This window comes from Notolabrus celidotus, chromosome 2 (genome assembly GCF_009762535.1).
Source record: "Notolabrus celidotus isolate fNotCel1 chromosome 2, fNotCel1.pri, whole genome shotgun sequence".
In the NCBI taxonomy this organism is placed as follows: domain Eukaryota; kingdom Metazoa; phylum Chordata; class Actinopteri; order Labriformes; family Labridae; genus Notolabrus; species Notolabrus celidotus.
Genome location: NC_048273.1, coordinates 28,094,235 through 28,114,171, shown reverse-complemented (window position 1 = coordinate 28,114,171; position 19,937 = coordinate 28,094,235). Strand labels below are relative to the sequence as shown.

General features: G+C 39.6%; 1 protein-coding gene across 1 annotated transcript in view; it reads left to right on the top strand.

The window, feature by feature from the left end:
• The window catches only part of lrp8 (low density lipoprotein receptor-related protein 8, apolipoprotein e receptor), a 195,313-nt gene extending 178,240 nt beyond the window's left edge, over nt 1-17,073 (top strand). Inside the window, exons 13-16 of the mRNA XM_034706432.1 lie at nt 1,284-1,423; nt 10,719-10,860; nt 14,094-14,246; nt 16,667-17,073. Coding sequence (XP_034562323.1) covers nt 1,284-1,423; nt 10,719-10,860; nt 14,094-14,246; nt 16,667-17,073 — 842 coding nt within the window. The remainder of the gene's footprint in view (nt 1-1,283; nt 1,424-10,718; nt 10,861-14,093; nt 14,247-16,666) is intronic.
• The last annotated feature ends 2,864 nt before the right edge of the window (nt 17,074-19,937 follow it).

Genomic DNA, 19,937 nt, shown 5'->3' with positions numbered 1-19,937 from the left:
AATTAATAAGCCAGACGCTCTGTGCCGTCGATACCTCCCATCGTCCCTTTCAACTCCCTCAGCGGCACCAGCCAATTTCTCTCTGCCGCCCTTGCCTGAGGAGAAACACAGGCACACTGTTGCCACACTCAGTGGAATTGAGGTGTCACTACATCTGTATGAAAACAAATTATTTTTTAGAGCGAGGCGAATGAGAGAGTTGTTGGCCAGACTGGCACTGCGCTGCTGTGAAAGACGAGGTGGATTATTTTCCCTCGGCCATTGATTTCGTACACAGCAGTGAACAGAGTGGGTGATTTTCTGAGTCAAGAGGTGAGGTTGTGAATGAAAATAAATCTGGTGATGTCCCTGCTCTTTTTACAGACTTGATGATGTTACATCAGTCTTCTTTAAGTCTGCTCATGTGGTTTTGATATATCATGGTGTATGATTAAAGTCATGCTGTTAGCTGACCCTGTTTGAACCTCCTTAAAAATGTTCAATGGGAAAATAAAAGTGCTTCAAGAAAAGTGCCGTCTGAAATGTTACATCTTAAAGCTCCAGTGAGGAGTTTTCAACTGTGTAAAACAGACTGAAATAGATGCTTATGCCTGCCTCTGACCAACAAATGCATTCAGACCATAAATAAAGAGACTGGTAACTTCTATATTGAACAGCAAATATATACAATGAATAACTAATTTGACTGTTAAAGGTGCGGTGAGTTGTGTTTTGTGACATTTAGCAAAACAAACCTGACAGAAACTGAATGTGACATTTGTAAGTTTATTAAATTAGTGTATGATCACCTGGAAATGAAAATAATTTTGTTTGAATGCACTACATTTATATACAGCTATTTTTATAGAGCTGTTTATTTCTACATTGTTAATAGGTATGTGATTTATTGTTGGTTATACTGTAAATGTGTAAAGTAGGTGGAAAAATGTTTAGAAGTGCTTATCACTGCAGAACCTTATTCATGCTCTATTAAGTCATACTTGATTATTTGCTTTGCTGACAAATTTTGAAACTTAAACTCCAGCCTGACAAATGAATATGCTCTAGGTTTCAAAAATGTTCTTAAGCACAGAAGTCAACCCACAATATTACAATTACATGAGTGTTTTCTCAGCGCAGGGCCTCAGACGTCATGTCGGAGAAGATTGATGGTGTAGCTACTGGGCCATTACATTCATACACCTCTCACCCCAGGCTTTTTCTGTTGAGTGACCCCTCTCACCATTCTTCTTTTTTTTCTTTTCCTCCTTGGTTTCGCTTTCTTTCTGTCTCTTGATTTCCAGATTTGTCAAACAGGCGTCTGTACTGGGTGGACTCCAAGCTACACCTGCTATCCAGTGTGGATCTGAATGGAGACAACCGCAAAGTGCTGCTGTCCTCCCATCACCACTTGGGTCACCCTTTCGCCCTCACTGTGTTTGAGGTAAAGAGGGATGAAGATTGAGTCACAATAATTCTGGATTGATTTCCTCCCTGCCCAGTAGCTGTTGTTCATAGCTTGCAGGTTGTAAAGTAACCGAAACTTGTGTTCTCCTGCTATATTTAATCTATTTTGTTTATAAGTAAAGGATCTCTGAAGTAGTTATATTGCCATACTCAGTGTTGCACATTGTAAAAGTCAGGCACTGTGTAGGATTGTAGTACTTAAAATGTACAAGGGCACAAAACACAAATCAACACCACTCTTCTTGGCATGAGGCTACAATCAATTTTAAAGCAGCTTGCCCGAACAGAATAAATGAAGCTGAGCACAACACTTCAAGAAAACAAGGGGATGATAGCCCTGAAAACATCATCAATACATATTTACTTTCATTTATTTCATTGGGACCTGGCATTGATCATCTCTTAACACTTGGCAATGTTTGAAGAAGGTCTCTACCCACAAGGCAAACAAGTTGCTTATGTCCTTATCTACCCTTTAAAGAAGATACACAAAGAAAAGGTAGCTCTGTACTCGCTTATCTCTGCTTTGTGGGTGACTCTCTCACGTCTTTTTTGTTGAGTTTAATCTTGGCTGTGTATTTTTGGGGTTTCTAGTGCCCCAACCTTAAAAACTGGACATGACTTTTTGCTGATATCAAAAGCTTTGGTACTTATATACTTGGCTAACTTTCTTGTTTGAGATAGTGGACTACAAATAGATCACAACGAATACCTGGATGAATGCTTAAAAACTGTGGCTTCTTCAGTGGCCCAACTCGTCAGAATATGGGGAACATAAACATTTCTGGACACTGTTCTCCAGCTAAAAGCTTGGATAAGACATTGAGGTCAGATGATTTGGTGTTTACAAATATGAACATACATTATATAGAAAAGTCAGAGCTCTAAAGATTGGACAGGCGAAGTTAACATTGGACTCTGAAGCTTTATAAAGATTGAAAACAAAGTAAACGCTGACACCCTAAAGGAATCTGTAAACCTTTAAAGTTACATGATGCAAATTTGTAATGTAATGTCTCCATATAGATTCTATTATAAATACATTGTGTTGTTTATGTACCCTGCCTGAGTAACATACATACACTACCAGTCATAAGTTTGGACACACCTTCTCATTCAATGGTTTTCATTTATTTTAATTATTTTCAACATTGTAGATTAATACTGAAGACATCAAAACTATGAAATAATCTGGTTTTTGCCATAATCCAGATTACGACAGTAGTCAAATAGGGCTATTCATTGTGTACTAGCCCTACCTCTGAACAACAAAAGTGATGGTCTCAATCACATTAAGAAGGCAAGTCATTCTACAAACTAACTCTTGACAAGGCTCATGTTAATTCAACCATTCCAGGAGACGACCTCATGAGGCTGATTGTGAGAATACAAAGAGTATGCAAAACTGTCATCGAGGAAAAAGGGGGCTACTTTACAGAATCTAAAGTATGTTCTTTCATAGTTTTGATATATTCAGTATTAATCTACAGTGTTTCAAATAATTAAAATAAATACAAACCCTGGAATGAGAAGGTGTTTTCCAAACTTTTGACTGTTAGGGTACTTTTGTACATATTTAAACCTAAACTATGGTCTCATCTTTCACCTAACCAAGTATTTTTTTGCCTCATAATAAGCAAAATACAACTACTCTACAACAGTTCATGTAGCTTGTTAAAGACAGCACTAATACGCCTCTGTTGCGCCTCGTCAGGAGTGTAAAAAGCACAAAAACTTGATGGTGTTTTTCTGCTGCTAAACAAGAATTTAAGGTCGTATCAGAGAAAAAAACAATGTCACTGTAAAAGGTCAGAGCCTGCAGGACAGGACGGCGCTGAGTGTGTGTGCATGTGTGTGTGTGTCCATCTTGATGTGTGTGCAAGTGTTACTTAAGCTGTTACACAGCATGCCTCTCCTGCTTCTGCAACACAATGCAGTGTAAGATCACACACTGGTACACCAATATTATGCTACAGTAGGGTACCATGTAAAAGCACAAAGGTGTAGGGGCAGATGAGCCTCGCTGTGGCACTGAAGCAGCATCTGTATGTGAAAGAGTTCATGTGGTGCACATTTAGAAATCAGCAAATTATAATTTTCTTTGCAAAAATCAGAGTGTATGCTGCTCATGTATTATGGCGCACTATTTTGAAAGTCTATCCGTGTGTTACTGAGCTATCATACCAAAGTTGTCTGCTGAGCTCTACACAAGTTAAACAAAGACTATAAGGGTGCTTAGACTGTCATGGTTTAAAGCTCAGAGCCACAGATGCAGCTGCTGTAATTGATGTGTTTGAAGTGAAAACGTGTTGGGGAAACTAAAATAGTAAGGGACAACAGTTTGGCCGGTAAGAGAAGCATGAGAGCTTAGAGGAGTGGAGGAAGAAAAATAAGTCAATGAAGGAAAATCAACTGACTGACTGACTGAGAGAGAGAGGGGCCGAGTAGAAATGAGAGATGGAGATGTTGTAAAAGTAAAGCAGTAATTTAAAGCCAAAGAAGGAATAATCTTTTTAAGGACTGACAATCTTAGAGTCACAGTAGAGCAGAGCAATCGATGAAGCTAATTGTGGTGTATTTGTAGAGGCAGGAGTGAGTCAGTTAGAGCGCATCATGTTCAGCAGTGTTGAAGGAGAAACAGAGGAGCAGAGCAGAGGAGAGTAGAGCAGAACGAGGAGGGTGAGGGGAGCTAGAGGGAGGTGAAATGTGAACAGTAGGAAGTGCTTCCTCCATTCCTCTCTGTGCTGCACACACTGTGATGATGAGGAGCAAAGCCAAGAAGGGACATCCATCATGTCCAGCTGAGAGTGCCTGCCTGTGTGCTTCCGTGTGTGTATGTGAAAACAAAATGGGAAGAAAACCAAGGTTTCAGTGAGGCGCTGAAAGTTCATCCGCAGAGATTAATAGCCCTCTGCTCCTCTAGTCTTTGTTCTGTTCTGGTTATGATACAGAACAAATTAAAAATCCTTTAGCAGTGCAGCAGAGTGTCAGGGTCCCAGCACAGCAATAATGGGAAGTTTGTTTCTTTGAAGCTGCTTGGTGTAAGTTGTGGGCTGAAACAAAAAACCTTTTTGTTTTTTTAGTTTGGTCCATATCTGGGAAACGAGCAACAAGGGAGCAATCTTTGTCTTCGGGTCTGGGTTTGTGTTAAACTGCTTATTAGGCCCAGTTTGGCCCAGTTTTGTAACTCACCATATGTTACACCAGATAATAGAGCAGGATTTCGTGACATGAGGATGCTGATAAACAGAATAATGAGTCCCTGTTAAACCATTTTTCTTGCAAAAATGCCAAACCAATTTCCTGGTGTTTGCCTTTGGTATTTGAAGATTTTTTTGTCATTTATGAAAGTAAACTGTGAATCTTTTGGGATTTTCTCATTTTTGTTGACTCAATCAACCTTTATAAATACATCAACTGGGAAGAGGATGCTAGCATTTTATTGAAAAACTGTCAAGCCAATGTCCTACAAAAGATTTAACAGATAGACCAGTGCTGGGGTAAGCAAAGCCACAAGTGCCTTTTAACAATTTAATTTAGGGACTGAGTAAAAAATGGCAAATATCTTGTCTAATAATTGTGCACCCCATGCACCAAGGTTACAATCCTACAAGCTGGGTGCTCAATTTTTTAGCTCATGCCCTTTGACGCATGCCATTCCCCACCCTCTCTTCCCATTTTCTTATGCCTAAGTCAGACCAACTGTCTATTTCTTTTCCAAACCTATGCATGCAATTGCTCATTTGGACATATGAGAGATGTGAAGTTTCACAAGTGTAAGTTTTAAGGTGTACCTCATGACCTGTACAGCCCTGAAGTGTTCCACAGAGATTGTTTAAGTACCTCTTTCCACTGAGGCATTTCATCTGTACATTTTTCATCAACACTGATATTCAGTACTAATGTTTCATAACCCTGCTGACTAAAGACATAGAGTTTCTATACCAAACACTCATAAATAGACCCCTCCTACCAGTGTCCACCTCCTGCCAAGTCACGGAGCCCTGAGGAGACGCAGATCACAGAAGCATACACAGAGTAATGTTTTCTCTTTCACTAGCTTTAGTATCATTGCATTACTGTTCATCCCCTCTTTGTTTGACTGGAGGGGATACAGGAGAAGATGAGATGAGTTTGTGAAGCACAGGCTGAGAGGGGGGTGGGGACTGAAAGAAACAGACAATGGAAATAAACAGAGATGAAGAAAAAAATGATGCTTGGGCATTTATTTGTTCTTTTTCCATGAACTCGGCATCACAGGAGTATTTAAAAAATCAGAGAGGTCCAGAAACCCACGCTGCTGTTTTATAGATAGTCTGTTTGGATAGACTTCTGCTCAGGTGGAAGGCTGGTGGAGGTATGGTTATGTCATCTAAGTGTGGTTGTGTTGAAAAAAAATTGTGAAAAGTGGATTTAACCACACAGCTGCTGTCTTTGGAAACAATATTGGACATCCTGATGGATACCAAGGTTTGCTATAGCTCTATGCTTGTTAACAGGCAACTATGGTAGCATGTTGTCTATCACAGGTAGCTAAGCCCTTCAGTATAACCTGCCTTTTAATATATTTCTCTCTAAATGGGACATTGGGCTCTGTCTTGAAACTAATATTTAGACCTTCAAGTTTTAACTAAAGCATTTACTGAGTTAACCATGAGTTGACCATTAGAAAAAATGCATGTTTAAGACACTTCTGCATTAATTCCAATTCTGGAATCAGAGGCCACATTCTTAGTGTGACACCACAAAGTGCATTTACTCGTCCAGGTATCGATTGAGCCAAAACTTGGCAATGTAGTGACAACTTGCAGGGATTAGTTGCAGAACTGCTGCAGTTAGCCTACCTAGCTGGGCCAGCTCTATAAACTCATCCTACTTAGCCTCTCTGTATTCTATGATCTACAAACTTGCTTATAGTCAGTTAGCTAACTGTAGTTTTGAACTTTACTTGATCAATAATGGGACAACAAGTTCAGTGATTTGAACAACATATTTGTCCCCTTCTGTGTCGTCCTGCCTCATAATTGACTGCAGGCTGCACAGCTGTCTTGTTGAACAGTTTTTCTCCAGACATGAGAGGTTAATAAGAAGTGGATGGTGTGACGGCTCAAGAGCTATAATAGATCCAAAGACTCTCTGTCCTATCAGAGAATGGCTAGATTGACTTCAGCATCTTGCTATGGTCAACAGCATGAACTTGAAACTTTAATGCAAACACAAATCTATCATATCTTAGAATATATCAGTAACACGAATGAATGGTAGTGAAAAGTGAATATTGTGTGATACTATGGGGCTTGTGTGAGATTTAACAGAACAGTGGGAACATAGTCAGTCAGTCCCGATCTCTCTACACCTCCAGTCCAGATAAGCAGTCAAATCAGCTAAAATTAGTGGAAACACCTGTGTGGGTGCACCAGACATCAACACTGCTAGGCAGCTTAGTGGAGATTAACATAAGATGTCGCCCAACATTTGATTCCTACACAGATTTAATACCAAGCCTACATTATTTTTTCATAAGTTTGGCTGGCAAAACAAAGAATACAAATCAAACCCACACAATTAAAGGCTTCAATAGTTGAGTGGGCTGAGCTTTGGTAGGCTTTTTTTTTTTTTTTAGCTTTTTGGCACAACATTCAAGAATTCAAGCGACACAAAAGCACCCCAGGCACATGTGCGTTACAACTTTTGTCTGAAGGCTCTTTTGGAATAAAGTTATGATGAAATTGTCAAGGGTTTTCCCCCCTGACCCATAAAACTCTATCCATGCAAGTGTAGTCTCATCACCTCAGAGAGACACAGCTCTGACTGAAGTAATCCAAGCACTGTCTGTATAAAACATGGATATAGTCTCAGTAATGTCACCCAAGTTTCCGAAGTTGCTCAAACAAGGCAGTCGCCATAACGGAAGTGCTGACTCTAACTAACCTCTTGCTACACTGGAAATTAGAGTTTAGGGCAGCTTAGCCACTTGGCTAACTACTACAACACATCCACCTGTCAATATCATCAGCCACACCCCTTATTTTACCTGACAATATTATCTCTTAGCCTTAAAATGATCAAAATAGATGACTTTTAATTTGAAATTATACTGCCTAATAGCTTTTGCTTATAAAGAACTAAGTTATAGAGACTGAAAGTTATCTGCACCAGGCTGTTAACATGTTTTATTCTGCAGTTAAGCTGGTATTTTAATCTGGACTCTATTGGGCCTTCCTAGGCTTTAGGAGCCAGCCTCAAGTGGACACTCAAGATCTGCAGTTCTTTTGCATTTCTGCACTGACTTCATTTTTCAACAGTGGAGGTTGCAGCTTGGATACAAGGCCACGCATTCAGGAGTGCTTGTGCACGTTGACATTAATTCTTCAATGAGAAGCATTAACCTGCTTAGGTCTGCGTTACTGTTTGAAGCACTCAAGGTCAGAAAAGAAAAGAGGTTTCAGAGATTGACGGTGGAGAGAATTAAAGAGAAAGGAAAAGGTAAAGCTGATAGAGAGTAAGAAAGACATCCACAGGGCCTGGAAGGCAACGGGGGAGATTGAATGCGAGATTTGAGTTTGGTTTTATCAACATGGCTGATATTTGTCTTTGAATGTTTCAGCTCTTATGTCATACAAGTAAAGGTTATCTGAATCTGGATGTGGGGAAGATAGAGGGATGTTCTGAACAATGAAAGATAGTAAAAGAGCAAGTGAGAGAAAGGTCAAGTCCACTGATACCCCAGCTCAGAAAGGAGCGTAGATTACTGCTTTGACCAAACCACACTCAATACAAAGGTATATACACAGAGCAGACAGAGCTATGGTTGGACCCCTACAGGTTTTTGCCCTTTAGAAAAGCCACACAACAGCAAACACAACCTGCAGACAGGGGAAAATCACTGATAGGAGCCACAATTCAGGAGGTGAGACTGAGAGATTGTCTCACATTCACCCCCTTTCTGCTCTTCTGAATCTTTCTATGATCTCAACATCTCTGTTCCCAGTGCTCTCATTTTTCTTAACTGATGTGTGTCTGTATGTATGTATGTATGGAGCAGTCTGCAGTTGCCATGGAAACCAAGTGTGATAACCATTTGTGCAGTGTATCCTGTTAATCCTGGCATACCAATAAAGAGAACTGTGAGGAGGTGTTTGAGAGGGGAAGAGAATCGAGAATAAGCTTAAGTGAAAGATGAGAGAAGATCTCACAGGTCAGGGCCCGCAGAGTTTGTTCTTGTATTTCTAAGAAAACTGAGGGCAGCAGACTCACAAAAAAGACTTAGAGAGACTCGGCTGCTGGTATACAATATACAACAGAACAGTTTTCATAATGGAGGTCAGGCTTCTCTACATTTGTCTTCCCAAAGGGTTTCCAGCATCCCATTGGTGCCTTTTATGGCTGATTTGAGACAACTAACTACTTGTACCTTATTATTGAAGGACTACTGTGAATGGGGTCCTGCATTGGTCAGATTCATGCAAACAGGAGAAAAGGCATTTCCCTTTCTCTGCATTTTTTATTGACCTAATTTATTCAATGTGCACAAGCTATCTGGGCCAAAAATGCAAATGCATAAGAACTCCTAAAGAGGCTTTTTTGGCATATGGATGCATCCAATAAGAACTCCTATAGGAGGGGAGTGGGGGCGGGGTTAGTCATGGTAGAATGATCCCCTTCATACATCTAGTAAGTAGCATACTCTGAAGTCATCATACGGCAAATGATAAGGGGTGATGATTTCCTGAAGAGACTGTAATGGCAATTTCTAGTTCAGGTTAAGATGTCAGCGTGATCGATGAAATGAACTCATGGAGAAACAAATGGTTGTCTTTTGTCGAGTCTTTATTATCAACACTCTTTGCAAAGAGGGAGAAAGCAGTGACAACGAGTGAACTTCTCTCAATCGGTCAGGCTTCTTCTCCCGAAAGTGCATGAAAACAGAGTATATGAACCTGTGAAAACACGTGTGGCATATGACAGGAAGCTCTTCCAAAAAAGGTAAAATCCTTAACAGAGATCATTGACTAAGTAAAAAAACGGACACATGAGAGAGCATAACAGGATACGTAAGCAAGCTACATGAGAAAGCTAGGATGGGAGTACAGGAAACGTACCGTTTGCAGCCTTGGAGAAACTCTGCACCAGTTTCCATCAAACCTCTTGTCTGCGACCTTTGGAGAGACACACAGAGAAACACAAAGAACAACAGTTTATTCAGTAATTTTCAGCCTGGATGCAGAGTTAATGCTCTTTTGTTGTTGTTGTTGTTGTTGTTGTTGTTGTTGTTGTTGTTGTTGTTGTTGTTGTTGTTGTTATTGTTATTGATGATGTTGATATTGCTGTTGATGTTGTAGCAGCCAACTTGTGATTTACACTTTTATGTCTTTGTGCTAACAATCCACATACAGTAGATGCCCAAACTCTTGAGGTACATTACATTTATTAAATAGGGATTATAATTGAGATAACTAAAAACACAAAAAGAAATGATGCTTCCACTTTAGATCTATGCATATCAATTACTTTATCAATTAACAGGTTTTGTGTTTATCACTTTATCAATTAACTGTCTTGTTAACTTTTGTACTATTTCTTATAATCTAAAGAAAATCTTTAAATCTTTTGAAAAAGAAAATCCAAAATAATTTTGTCTCTTCGTTGTTAAGATTGAGTGCTGGATGATCAGTGTCAGGGTAAACGGCACAACCCTTTTAAAGTATAACTTATTTAGTCTGTTAAACTTTTCGCCCTGATTAAAATGCATTGCTGTTTACCTAACTTAAATAACTTGTGTTTTAGCCTTCAAACGTGTCATTTCTTACAAGCCTTGAATACAAAATGGAAAAAGAATTACCTTCAGGCAAAACCTTCTCTTAACTTGTCTTCTTGTCATGTAAAATGTAAATCTAAAAACCTTGATAGACTCAAATTCTGTCACTGAAGAGATTTTAACTTCTGCTTGTAAGGTAGTATTTTCTTTCAGGCTGTAATGCAGGGCTCCCTTGTTTACAAATGATATGCTGTACAATAATCTGAATAACTGAAATGCATTTGTATGCAGATGATATTAAAATCCACTTGGGATATTGCATTTAGGGAATATGAGGGTAAAACAAGTGGAAAGAAACTCTTAATCAGTCTGATTTAAGAACAAACAGTACAGTGCTTTAGTGTTACATATTCTGAGACCTCTTTTGCAACCAGTTGACCCCATTTTCAAAACCAAGAGACAATTTCTACAAATAATTTATGGTTATTTTCAACTCTCTTTATTTTCAACGCAGGATCGAATATACTGGACAGACTTGGAAGATGAAGCGATATACAGTGCCAACCGGCTGACAGGAAACGATGTGGCAAAAGTGGCAGAGCATCTCAACAACCCGCTCGACCTGGTGGTGTTTCATGAACAAAGACAGCCCAAGGGTAAGACATAACAACAATGTTGCACACAGCTGCAGCCCCCAGCTGAGCGTCTTCACCTGGTTCATTGAAACAACTTTTTAAATTTTGTGCCAGTTATTTTGAGAACAGTGAAGATGATGAGATGTGGAGTTAGAGCTACAAAATAGGAGTGAGCCTGTGGTTTAATGTTGGCTACCTAAGTATAATAATTAGTGATTTTGGTGCAGACTCTGAAACAAACTATAAAAGAATCCTTTCTACATGGTTACAAAGCCTGTATTATCCACATATAGACCAAAGAAGCTGGTTATTAAAACAGACTCAAACAACAAACAAAGAATGTGACGTGTGTGATTAGATTGATAGGTGTGCAGTGAATGGAAAATTATATGTTGTGATGTAGTTTTATCTCCCTGGATGGATGCTCCCCAGGTGTGAGAACAAACACCTGTTTATGTGTGTGTGCCAGTAAGTGTATTTTTGTGTGTTTCACAGTGTGTGAAAGCAATTTTCAGTGTGTTTTCATTCGTTTTTTTCTCCTCTCACTGCAGCTCAAAGCAGTTTTGTATGAGTGCCAGTAGGGAACTAATTGTGTTCTCCCATTAATTAATCAAGCGTTCTGCTCAAATGAATCTCACAAAATTACTCTCCTTTATTTCCATAATGCCAACAAAAGCAAGTCTTAAAACAGCCAGATCTCAGCAGCAACATGAATACATGCTGAATGAACTCTTGCAGCATTGAGAAGATATAAATCACAACATACTTGATAAAATATGAACTTGTGTGATGCAACTTGCAAGGCCAACTCTTCTCTTTGTTTTATTGTCTTTATATGCCTTTCCTGTTTACATTTATTCATTTTTTTCCTCTTGGAAAATAAATACTGTCCTTAATTAAACCTGATAAGTAAGTAATAATAGTAATATTTGGGTTTTTTTTTTACAGTTGACTATATAAATGACAGTTTGTGAACCATAAGTGGCCATATTTGGATACTATAGTAATATCTAATCTTGTCCATCACAGGTAGCCATTCTCTAAAGCATCCCCAACTGTACTAATGATTTTAATCTGAGGCTTTAATTTATAAATCTAACACTTGTATTAAATACATCTTGAAGCTAGTGATTATGACTAAAAAACTCAGAAGATATTTTCAGCTACTTATCAAGAGCCTACTTCCACTTTTATGTATAGCCTATTCTGCCACTGCAAGCAATTAAATATGTCTCCAAGTGAGTCAACATGTGTGCATACAAAGGTGGGAATCGCAAGGTCACGACATGACCAATAGAAACATGTCCATTTTTTATTCTAGGCTTTAGAGAAGTAGTGCTTACAGAAGGAGATTGCAATTTGGGATCAGCATTATCTCCACAAACTTTTGTCTCAGTCCCTTTTCAGTGTTCTTCTCCTTTTCTTTATCTGTCCTTTGAGCCTTCTTGCTTTCTTTTCCTCATGCACCCATCTCTCTCCATTCCTTCTCTTTGACTTCTTTTCTCTCCCCTTTGCTCTTACCTCGTCCACAAGCATAGAATCTGAATGTGTTTTTATAATGTGTCACGGAATTTCAAAGAAGTGCTTACAAACAAAGAGCTTAATTTCTCCTTGATATGCGAAGTAGGTATGGAAGTTGTTTGGAGCTTTGAAGAATTTCATTTAGACAGTTGTTCATATTACATTCTTGTTATGCTGAGGTACTGTACAGCAAGCACAAATTAATTCAAAGCCTATTAACATTGGAATGTGTGTAGCCAGAGATGCTGCTTTCTTCTGATGGCTGATGATTTCTCTGATGTGCCGTTCTTGTAAACCATGCACGTCAGGAAGCGGAATCGACCACGATCTGACCTAATTCTAATGCTCCTCCGGATGACAAGAGTAGCAATATTTCCTCACCAGTCTGGTTCTTGGGTTTGGAAACCAAGTGTAAATTTTTCATTTGAGTGCCGAGATTAAAAAAGAAGTTTAGACATCCCTGCCTTAAGCTAAACATCTCCTCAGTGAGCCGGAAACAAAGGTAATGGAATAAATATAGCTCCCTAAGTAAAACTGTAAGAGTAGCCTGGGACCCAAAATAATCTGCAAGCTCATGTTTTATTTGCTCAGGCAGATACGTTTGGTCCCCTTCTGCTCAGACAAAACTGATGCAGCCTGATTTAGGTCAAGCAAATCCCAACAATGGATCTAATACAGAGAAGACTCAAGTGCCACTTAGCATCAACATAGATGGCTGCCACTGATGTGAGATATTCTGAGTCTGCAGTCATGGCATTTTTGAAAGAACTGGACAGTATTTCATGTTGTGTCTAAATATGTAGTGGTGGCTGTGTAATGTATTAAACTGAAAGCCACAGTATGTGAAACAACAATCTCCCGAGGCCGCACCGCAGGATGTTTTCAGTGTTTTTCTAAACTAACCTAATGACTTCTTTCGAAATGAATTCTGCAATGACTTGACTGGCTGTGGCATCCAGAGGCATTGTCATCTGCACCTGTTAGTGTTTGTTCATTTATTTATTGGTTTGTTTATTTGCATGTTTGTATGTTTACTTGTTTATTTCTTTTTTTTGTGCAAAGTAAAAGATCAAAGAAAGACAGAAAAAAGACATCCACATACAAATTGCACAGGTTGGATGAAAGAAACCTTGAAAGGCTTGCAAAGAGAGCCAACTTAATAATGATATTAAATCATCTGCAAAGTCCTGTCACTAGATAAAAGCAAATCTAGGAGTTCGTAAGAGTTTAAAAGCAGGAAGAAAAGATAAACAAACAAACAAAACTGTAACACACCTCATGCAAATAGTTATGCAATAGGTTTATGATGTTCTTATATTAAGCACTTATGTTGTGCAATAAATGTTGCTTGTGGCTGTAATAGGCATTTGCCTCTCAGTCTATATGTATATTTGACGTAGAGTGCTCTATTTGACATAGAGTGGTCTAGACCTCCTATGTTTGTAAAAGCGTCTTAAGATAACGTCTGTTGTGATGATGGCACTATACAAATAAAAATTGATTGATTGATTGATTGATGTGGATTGTTCATGTAGTATAAGTATATAGTTTCGTATTGTATTGTAATGTATTGCATCGCATGGTATTGTATCATACTATATTGTAATAAGGAATAATAAGGATACATTGTAAGGAAAACCATCTTTTATTTTATTTTCAAGGTAAAATATACAAGCTCATATTTCATTCAGCTCATTTTGATCCTATATTTTCTTCTTCTTGTGTCTTTAAAGCTCCTGATGCCTGTAACTTGGGCAGTCTGCCTAACGGCGGTTGTGAATACCTGTGTCTGAAAGCCCCTCAGATCACCGACCACTCTCCCAAGTACACCTGTGCCTGTCCTGATGGCATGGAGCTGGGACCAGACATGAGGCGCTGCGCTGTAGGTAAGTCGGTCACACTCTGGATGATGAATCACAGAGTCCAAAGACACACTTTTAATTAACAGGATTGAGCTGAGGGGTGTCAAATGAAGTCTACATCACTGTAAGAGAGCTGACATGATGGAGTGCCAGGTCACGAGGAAATTGAACTGGTTTCATTCTCACAGCACTGCTAGAAGGTGTTCACCTCATCATGAAGTATTTAAACATATCTCTAAATAAATGTTCCACTTTAAACTTACTTGGTATATTCAGGGTATCCAAATGTATGCATGATTGGGCTCTGATGGAAGTATTTCCTGTGCCACTCCAGGAAGGAAGAACTTTTTTCCAGTCGTGTATGATAACTCAAATCTTGACCTGTCACGTCAAATTTGATTTTGGTACTTCATCCTGCACAGCTAGACCAAGACCAACCCATTCTGTAATAGTTTTCAGTGCAAGAGCTGAAGCTCCCTCTTAATCCAATGTGTGCCTTCCATCCTGACATATTACATTCAGGGAGATCCACTGAATCCTTCCAAAATGGTTGCAAAAATACATACAGTAAATGATCACAGAACATACAGTTGGATAGATAAGGGTGGTATGATGTTATCAATGTTTAAACACAGGTCCTATTTGTATTTAAGAAAGGATGAGTGCTCAGTGGAGAAACCCCCCACTACACCCTCTACTGAAGAGTAAAGTAGCCTTCCACATGGTTCCTAATGTCCCCAGAAGCACGAGATAGATAGAACAGATGGACAGTGAAAGTCAGAACATCACTGGGGTTATCAAGTGGGCACCTACCATCACTGATGTTTCATTTAGTTAGGCCCATGACACCTCAGAGAAGCTTAACAGTTATCTCTGGCATCCGAGAACTACCCTCCTCCATGCCAGCTCCCACCGCCCACCATACCCACCAGCAGAACCACTATGAAGGTCATGTTTTAGCTGAATTGAACAAGGATTGTGCAAATAACAATCTCCCAAGGCCAGAAAGCAGGGTGTTCTTACAGTGTTTTTTGTAACCTTACCTAATGATATCTTTAAAAATGAAGAATGTGATGATACAAAAAAAATGAAGCTTTCTCTTGCAGAAAGAATGAAGGGTCTACTATTGCACTCTTATTTTGACTCAGTTTAAACATGCTCATGTGAAAAACCATCTGTTTTCAAAGGCTTACGTACAAAAACAAAATGATGATGATGCTGCTCGTCTACACAATCCTTAATTTTTTTTTTCAAATTATGAGAAAACAGCTTATTCACTGTGGCTATATTACCCAAATTCAGTACTCCACAGCATCAACCTTCAAAAAGCTGAATTAATTAAGATCGATTCCAAAGCCAACTCCCTCAGAGAATACTATACCTGTGCAGGCTTTATTGCTATCTTGGGAAGTGGGTCAGAAATCTTTCAGCTCACCTGTGTTTCCAGCACATCTCCTTCATTACACTGACCTTATTTCACTGCACAACCAGCTCCTCAAGTACAGTCACCGCATTTCACGATTGCAAAAGCTGCTATCCTTGATGAACCTTTTCGGTTTTTGCAGTTAATGTCTACACATATCAGGGGAAAGGAGTTCACACAGAGATTATGTATGTGGGCTACCATTTTTAGAATTCCTCTGAGAAAAGATGGGGGAGGAAGCGTGGCCTTGGAGCGTGCAGAGAACGTTTGCACTTACAGTTTTTTAGACCTCCCAGAGCAGTGCAGCTATTTTTGTTGAGCACTCCTTTCGCTTTATATCTTTATGTTACTTTATGTTATGTTACATTCTTACTCTGACATTTGGTTTCATGATAACACATGATAATGTTGACCTTTGTGTGTGTTTAATATGTATTACTGATACAAAGAAAAGCTAACAGAGAAGAAGTGGAAGGCAAGCCCTATAAGAGAATTGCACTCACCACTGAGACATCACCCAGTAGTTTGCTTTCCACTGTTTCAAAGCCTTGATATTGGCATTTGGGCAACCGTCAGTTTGCTTTCTTTTAACCACAAGTGACTCAGATTTTCCCCGCCTACAGTTAGGTGTTATATTTCGGTATTCTTTGGGATAAACATGCTTTTAGGGACAGCCTCAGGTGGCCATCTGAGGAACTACAGATTTTGGCAGGTACATGTTGACTTTATTGATGTCACTACCTGGGAAGTGGCAATAAGTGTCTCATTGCACATTAGACAAGACATCCTCAATACAAACAAGCATTTAGACAATTAGCTATCATTCTAATGATTTCAATCGTGTTATCAAGCTTTATTTTTTAACAATAGGGCCTTGGGAGTATCTTTTGATCCTGTAATTCACATGCAGCATTGAAATGCACAGCCAGAACACTTTGACTCTGGTTATAGAAACATGCTAGCTGTTTACATATTCCAGTATTGAAGTACTCATCCTTATTGTTTGTGTTCTTTTGTACAGTCCGGCAAAGAACAACGACAACAGCTGCTCCGACCACCACTGCCACTACAACTCCTCTCACAACCACCACAGGTCCTATAACAACAATCACAACAACCCTCCCCACCACCACGAGTCCCCCAACAACCACGACCAAAAGCACCACCACCACCACCACCACCACTACCTCCGCTTCGACACCCAGGCCCACATCCAGACGCCTGACGACACCGGCCACCAGGAGCACGTCTACAGAGCATTCTCAGACCCGCGCCGCCACGAGCACAGAGACGACCAGCTTCAAAAGCAGGAGTCAGAGCTCCACTTCCACACACACACCCCTACTGGGCCCAGTGCCTCCCATTCAGAAAGAGAGCAACGGCAACCTCTCCCACAGAGGTAAGGACCACGGTGAGCAGGGTTCATGAAATGAGAGTATGTATGTATGTATGAAGTGAGTGTTTGCATGTGTGTGTGTGTTCTTCTCTGACTGTAACCACCTGCCATTATTGCAGCAGGGAGCTGAAAACCGCTACTTATTTCAGTTTCTCTTCAGTCTGTGGGCTCTCTGCATCTCCCTCTCTTTGTCTGACCATCTGTCCATCTACTGTCCTCTTTCCTTCGCTGCATCACTCTCTTTTCCAAAACACACTCGCTCTCTTGCTTGCGTTTCTCTCAGTCGGCTTGCTGTTGGTCCCTCGTGAGCAGTGTGTAACAAAGCCGTCAGCTAACAAATGACAGTCCTCTCCATTCTCACCTGCCACCTCTCATCATTCATCCTCACTTTATGACAGCCTCACTCACTCTCTTTGTCTTCCTCTCTCTCCCTGGTCCTCTAAAACTGGCAGCATTTTCTGTCCTTGCACCAATCAAGCTTTACTGGCGCAGACGAAAAATACAGCTTTACAGTTTGTTGCCCAGACAAACAATGACAGCAGAATATAACAGCAGTAACAATGGTTTACAAAGCTGTGCTAAGACTTAAATTGTATTTGACAGCGTAGTAGAATCCTTGATAGCTCTGCAAAGCAAAAATTGATAAACCACTGTGCTGAACACCACATGCTGTGGTATTATTCTGTTGCAGAAATCGGTGTTTTCAGCTCTCTGCTTGAATCTTTGTGGCCTGTGCCACACAGAGACATTATCATGAGCTAGTGGTAACTGTCAAACTTCCAAGGCAGCTATTGCTCCTGGAGTCAAACTCTCCTTATAAGAGAAGAAAGATATTGCATCCACATAGGTTACATTGTATTTCTTTATTTTGTCTATAAATGTGCAAGCAGTTCTTTCGCATGTCAGCTCCACCTCAGCTGCATCATCTTTATCAGACCAAAGTAAAAGACTGCTCATAAAATATGTAAAGTTGTTCCAGTACGAAGCAACTCCGGATGGTCTGTACTGTGCTTTAGTGTTAGTAATTTATCCAATACTGTCTACAAAATGCTATCCTGCAAGAACGCCCGTCAGAGCACACATTTTTTATTATAAGTTATCAGCAGCTCAAATATTGAATGAATATTATACAGGTAACATGAAAAAATTTGAAGTTTTGAAAAAAGCGATGACAATTACCCTGATGCGAAAAAACATGGAAAAAGGGAAAATTGTGAAAGAAGCGTTGACTTGACAAAAAAAAAAAAAAAATGTATTCCTGGATATTTTTTTTTCTTACAATTTTGAAAAAAACGATGAATATTATAGCTGCCATACCAGTGATGGACAAAATGCACAACTTCATTAATTTTCAACTTTTGAAACGTCTCATAACATATTTTCACAATGTATGAGTGCAGTTAAGAATATGTAGGTAAACATTCTGCTACATTATTTAGAAAACATTTACTTACTTACTTGTATTACACATGCTTCAGATTTCCAGATTTGCAGCTCCAACAATAGCAGGAACAACCAACCATTTAATTAAAACAGCAACTGAGTTACTAAAATTGCAGACAGCTTTGTTTACAATGTTAATCTGTGGTGGATACAGGACGTAAAAAGAAGCTGTGCGCTGCTGAGCACCTTCCCTTAGGTGCTAATATAAGCTTAGTTTGATTTTTTGTGCATATATAGCCTTTTTGGGGAAATTATATCTTCAGTGTAATAATAGAGATACTATCATAGTCATGCAGGGTTAGAAGTACAACCTACAACTGTAAAAATGAATAGTAAGAAAAAGTATTTTTGATATTTTTGATATTTTTGATAGCACAAGTATGAGAGGCACACTTTATTGCAGCCAATATTAACTCCCTCTTTTTTTAATGGGGTATCACACGAGTCAAAATAATTGTTCCCGACATTTTTAAAGTCATGCATGATTCATGCAAGTACTTACACATTTGCAAAGAGCATGAGGTCATTTTTGATTCTTTAATGGCATAGCCCTCTGCTCAGAAGTTAATAAAATATGACCTGAAGAAGTAGTAGGAAAAAACTGGTCTGCAAGTGAGAACTATTCCAAGCTGTTATACTGTGTTTGAACTTAGATTTTACAATCTTGCATTTACATCAGAGACATTTTTCATTAAATTGAGAAACCAGGAGAAGAAGGACTTGGGTTGCAAGAGCTATACAGCGGAAAATGAGAAAGGGAAGATGATGAAATTGGGTGTGAGAGTTGAAGGAAGGAAAAGAATGTGAGCCATAGGGAGAGCAGGGGCAAGAATGAGATAAAAGCTGATGAGTAGAAATAAAGGATTGTTAAATTAAATAGACAGTGAGAGACAATAAGGCAAAGCAGGGAAAAATGATCAGTGCACAAGAAGCAACATGACATTTTGGCAGTTGAGCAGGGAGGTGGGGACTTATTAAGTGACACACTTTTGGGAAGGAAAACAGAATTTAAAGGGATGAAAAGGGATGGGATGAAGAAGAGGCAGGAGAAAAAGTGATTTTCTGGGAATTAAAAAGAATGGCTGCTGCAGGTGGTGTCATCACTGTGGGGGCTGAGGGGCTTTGTCAGAGGTACTAAGATGCAGGAACATGTTTCCGCTGGTCTCTGAAGTTGTCAGCCTCCTCACTACAACCACAAGTGCTCCAGATGAGAGGTGGAGCAGACACAGATGAGAAAATGGGGCACGAACGAGACACGTCTCCAAACCCACGGGCCATGTGTTATGATTTTCAAGTCAGTGCACACTGTCAGGTTTGCCAGCATCAGCTGTTACCCATGGTGCCGCGCTGTGGCTGGCATGGTGGAGCGAGGAAGAGCCAGGAGTTTCAGGAATAAAAGATAAACCACAGCTGGTACATAAAGCTTGTACATCTAGGCTCTTAAGGAATGGGA